This window comes from Propithecus coquereli, unplaced genomic scaffold (assembly GCF_000956105.1).
Source record: "Propithecus coquereli isolate 6110/MARCELLA unplaced genomic scaffold, Pcoq_1.0 Scaffold6, whole genome shotgun sequence".
In the NCBI taxonomy this organism is placed as follows: Eukaryota; Metazoa; Chordata; class Mammalia; order Primates; family Indriidae; genus Propithecus; species Propithecus coquereli.
This window is the reverse complement of record NW_012151951.1, coordinates 7,383,316-7,388,628: the sequence shown is the minus strand read 5'-3', so window position 1 is coordinate 7,388,628 and position 5,313 is coordinate 7,383,316. Positions and strand designations below refer to the sequence as shown.

The 5,313-nt window shown below is 39.9% G+C and overlaps 1 protein-coding gene across 1 annotated transcript; it reads left to right on the top strand.

The window, feature by feature from the left end:
* The first annotated feature begins 643 nt into the window (after positions 1 to 643).
* SLN (sarcolipin) lies at positions 644 to 5,056 on the top strand. Its single transcript, XM_012659151.1, has 2 exons — positions 644 to 741; positions 4,438 to 5,056. Exon 2 carries the CDS (start codon positions 4,512 to 4,514, stop codon positions 4,605 to 4,607), a length of 96 nt encoding a protein of 31 aa, XP_012514605.1. The 5' UTR covers positions 644 to 741; positions 4,438 to 4,511; the 3' UTR covers positions 4,608 to 5,056.
* The last annotated feature ends 257 nt before the right edge of the window (positions 5,057 to 5,313 follow it).

The following is a 5,313-nucleotide window of genomic DNA, read 5'->3' as shown; positions in this document are numbered from 1 at the left end:
ACAGAGGTACACAAACCATGGCTTCCTGGGCCATTTCAGATGAAACTGTAGACTCATGTGTAAACTTGCAATGCACAGCTCAGCTGGAAAGTTATGTGGAGCAGGTGACTAAGGGGATAGCTTTCACTGCTTGGACTAAAGTCAGTTTTGAGGGAGCTAAAGATGCTTATTGAATTCTGGAGTGTGGGGGAGGGGTGTGCGTGTGTGTGGGTGTAAGGCAGAGAACTGTTCACATTTCAAATAACTAGAGATATGAGTGGTAAAATGAAGTCACATTTTTATACCTTCACATGCTGAGTAGGGAGCACAGCCAAATGCAGCATTGATTGGTTAAAATTAGTCTATCACTCTTGGTTTATGATGTTTTAAAGACATGTTGGAGATATTCATGAAGATGTAAAAGAGAAATGTAAAAGCCACATCAGTTGCACTAAAAAGTCAACTGGAAACAGAAGGTTTTTAAGTTCCGGTGGTAGCAAATTGGCAGCCAAAGGAACAAAGGCTTAGTCAACATATTTCCATGTCCCCCTGAACACAAATAGCCTGGAACCTTCAGAGGTTGTTCCTTTGAGATGTTTCATCAATGACATCACAGTGATTGCCACCTCCCTCGGACTACTTTAGGCCCTGCCCAGAGTCCAGGAGTCCAGACAGCCTGGGAGGTGAGCAACAGTTGGAGCCAGAGTTGGGGAGAGAAGGGAGAAGCCTTTCGCAGCCGGGTGTGTCCTTAACCCTCTTCAGGTAACTGCAGGACTTTTGTGCTTAGCATACAGTGTGTGTGTGTGTATAAGTTGCAAAAGAGAAAGGCAGAGGAATGTTGACATTTCTTAATGTATACGATGTTTCTTAAGATATCAAATGACTATTACTGATTTCTGTTCTCCTTTCTATCTCCTCATGATATGCATTTTCTCCCTTAGTATTAAAAAAATTTTTTTGTATCATAGAAGAAAGTCTGTCTTCCATCTTCTCAAAGCCTCTAGTCAAAGAAAGTCAATGTCAAACTTCCTGTACAATTTATTCAGAGCGTTTTTGGTTTTTAGTTCATCCATTGGCAATCACTCTGGATCATATGGTGTGAACTTGACTCCAGGGAAGATTTAAAATGAAGCCAAAAGCGTCTTTGTGAGTTAACAGCAGAAAAATAGAAGTTTGCTGAACTGAATTTCTGCCTAATTTTGGTTCATTCTTCCTAAAGAGTATAAATGAGTATGAAAGTCATGTCCACACCTTACAGTTAGTGTATGTGTTGATTGAATTGAATGCATTAGAAATTCTCACCTTAACTCTCTATGCTTTATTTATTTAAAAACACATAAAACAACAAATATTTAAGGTCACCATTAAAGTGCAAGAAATAGTAAGAGGTAAACCACAGAAAAACAAGAAGTATGTGATGGGCAGCGTGCATGTCAATTCAGAGATGACCCCAAAATGTGAAGAATGTATAAACATATACAGTTGATACAATAACTATAAGGCAAGTCCAGGTCAATAAACATCACTGCTAGCACCCAGAAGTCCATTCCTGATCACCCCACCCTCTTCTCCTCTTCTGCCCCAAGACATTGGAATCATCTGGCCCTTGCGTTTCTTCATAGTTTTACCATCTGTCTCGGCATTCTATATGATTAAGTTTCCTGATTTTGACTTCATATGAATGGAATTATATTCTATTTCTTTTGTAAGTTCTTCCTTCACTCAATAATTATTTTTGAGAGACCTACTGATTTTGTTGTGTGTATATAGTTCACATATTTTCTTTGCTCTGTAATATTTAAATGTATGAACATACTACAAATCTGTTGTCCGTTCTATGGGTGATGAACATCTGAGTTATTTCCAGTTTGGGCTATTGTGAAAATGTTGCTGTGAACCTTCTAGTATATGTGTCCTGGTGCATATGTGCCTGAGTATCTTAGGGTAGAAGCGAAATTGCTAGATGTTAGCAAATGACCATTTTCAACCTTAATTTTTAAAAAGCCAAATTGTTTTCCAAAGTGGTTGAAAATTTTACACTGACTCTGTTTAGACAGGCCAGTTAATTGCAGTAACAATTCATTCTTGTAATCGCTCCTATAGAGTTATTCTAGAGTGACTCTAGTAACTAGCTCCAGTCTGCCAGTTCTAGCTTTGCCTTTAATGTGCTGTTACTACACAAACAACTTAGCCTCTCTCTAAAAGACAGTTTCTCAGCTGTAATCTTGGGAAAGATAAAAATCACAATGACACTTGCCTGAGTTTCTGTGAAGGTAGCAGGAACAGAGTTGTGAAACAGCTTTCAAGCCCATTTTCCTTATTTTCCAAGTATATTCTTGTTGGACCACTATCCATGACTCCCTTTATCTAAGAGCTTAATCTAATAAGCAGGTTTGGTGAGATGGTTATTTTGCCCTCCCTGAACTGGATTGTCTTGATCATTATAAACTGGGTTTCATATTTTCTGCATATCTCTGCATTTCTTGAGAACTTACCCAATTAAGTGGGCATTTGGACCAGGGTTTGATTTCACTGATAAGTTCAAAAGGGAGAGTCTGTCTTAGATTCTAATTCCTTTGCCTTCAGGCTCCTTGACTGGACTCTTCCTTCCTGTTCCCCTCTGCACTTGTGTATATTTTTATACATTATCTCATTTTCCCTTTATTCATTTGTTTTCTTCTGTTTACTTTCTCCTCCAAGCAAATCTTTGCAAGGATTTTCATTGGCAATTTGCTATTTCCTTTATGCTGAGGACCAAAAGATGGATAAAAATTAAAAGGGAAATGAAACATAAATCTGTCATCATTGGCCATATTTTAAACCAAGATTCAATAACCTACTGGTTGGCACCATCTAATTTGAATACCAATGATTACATAACATGAAAAATGGTGTTTATGCAATTAATAATTAGATCTGTTGATGATACAACCAATACAGTAATTACAATGAATAATTTTGTCAGGTTAAATCCCTTAAAAATATCATTCAGGCCAAAAGCTTGCTAAGAACTCTTTCGGCCCCTTGAACTCCCACCCTTAGCAAACAAACAAAACACTCTTTCTCCCTAAAATTTTTCACTCCATAGTAGACTTTTGTCCTAAGTCTCTAAAATGTAGATATCTAATTATCTAAATTATCTAAAATATAGAAGTCTTTAATTTCATTTAGATTGCATAAACAAAGTGCCAATTACACTTCATCGTGGAAGGTAGTCATTGAATTGGCTGTACTGCAATTGTTCTCAAAGTATGATTTCCTGCATACACAATCTGTACACATTATGAAGATACTATCCCTGCTCTTTTAAGTGTTTACAATCTAGGCACATCCTGGACCTGACTAAAAATAGCTGGCACAAGCCCTTGTTGAAAGAGAAGTACCCATGAAGTTTACACTTGCTGTTTGGATTGAGCGCCTGCTATGCGAGGGGCTTTTGGTTAATCCCAGTAGGCTCCGTGCCCAATGCAGGACTTGTAAGAGGCCATGCAGCTGTCGAAACTACTTTGTGCTTTCACTAGTGTTAGTTGAAGATCTATAGCAGCATGAAACATCTTCTAAATGTGATTCCAAGCAAGAACAATACTAAACCATAACATTTTTCTGTTTTGGTGCCCCTGCTTGCTGCTGATACTCTAATTTAACAGAGTGAACACATGCATATACATACACACACACACACACACACACACACACACAGAAGTTGGAGACAGAAAAATGTAATATTTTGTATTTTATCAAAAGCATCAAGACAATAAATCACAGATAAAAAAATCAGGACAAAAATGTTGGTCTTTATGACATTAGTCAGAGAAATCAGACTTTCTGTATTTGTCAGGATTCTTCAGAGAAACATAACCATGGGAGAGGGGGAGGGGAGAGAGAGAGAGAGAGAGAGAGAGAGAGAGAGAGAGAGAGAGGGAGAGGTGTGTTTAAGGCATTGGCTCATGTGATTGTGGAGGCTGGCAAGTCCAAAATCCATGGGTAGGATGGCTGACTGGAGACTCAGGGAAGAGTTGCAGCTCTAGGATAAAGAAAGTCAGGAGGCTAGATGTCCCAGCTCAAGGCGTTGGCAGGGTTGGTTTCTTCAGAGGCCTCTCTCCTTGTAAATGGCCGTCTTCTCCCTGTGCTTTCACATAGTCTGCCCTTTGTAGGTGTCTGTGTCCCAATCTTTTCCTAATATAGGACACCAGTCATACTGGTGTCCCATACCTTAGGGCCCACCTTAATGACCTTGTTTTAACATATTTATCTCTTGAAAGATCCTATCTCCACACATAGTCACATTCCGAGGTACTGGGAGCTAGGACTTCAACATATAGATTTTGAGGGGACACAATTTAGCCCATAACACTCTCCTTTTCCATAACACTTCTATTTTCTTTGAGGAAAGATTGAAAATTGTCTTATAGGAATGCTCATTAATCTCCCCACGTTTTCTTTGTTACTTTCTGCTAGGAGGTGAGGACAAGCCAGAAGTCTTCGTGTGCCCTCAGAGGTCTGCCTGCAGTTCTCACCAAGCCACTCTGAGAATGGAGTGGTCCTCCCGGGAGTTGTTCATCAACTTCACCATTGTCCTGATTACAGTTATCATTATGTGGCTCCTTGTGAGGTCCTATCAGTACTGAGAGGCCATGCCACGATCCTGGGATTGACTGAGACTCTCCGGAGCTGCCTGCTGTATGCCCTGAGATCCCACTGCTGTCACTGTCATGGGATGCCGTCCTCGGCACCTCAAGGCACCTCTGACCTGCACTCACAATGTCTGATGTGCCCCAGTGCTAGGATTGATTATGTGTTCTCTAAAGATGCTGCTCTCAAGGTCTGCCAAGCGTTTGCCAATGAGCGTTAGATTTATTCCCCAACTCTTACTGCAAATGTGTTAGACAAGCCACAAGGTTAAAATTAAACTGGATTCATGATGATGTAAAATTGCAGCAAGCCCCCAATCTGTCTCACTACATATCCCTTCAACCCACACTGTCTGCAACCAAACTCTAATTCATCCCACCAGAAGGAATGTTCGAGGAAGTTTTTGTTGGCCCCTATAACTCTCATGTGAATAAAGTTAAGTCAATCACGAAAACAACTTCTAGAATTTATTTTAGCTTCTGTGTGTGATACAGCATTTGACCCTTGGCTGGGATTGAAGTGACAAATGCTACAGTATTTCTAGCTTTTGAGATAAGCCAAGATGCTCCAACTGCTGAGGATTTGAAACCAAGTCAACTGAGAGGGTCACATTTCAAATAATTCCATTGCTTCAGTGCTCCTCAGACTTCTCCCCTAAACTAGTCCCAAGGGCAGAAGGATAATAAATCCATTCCAGTAGGA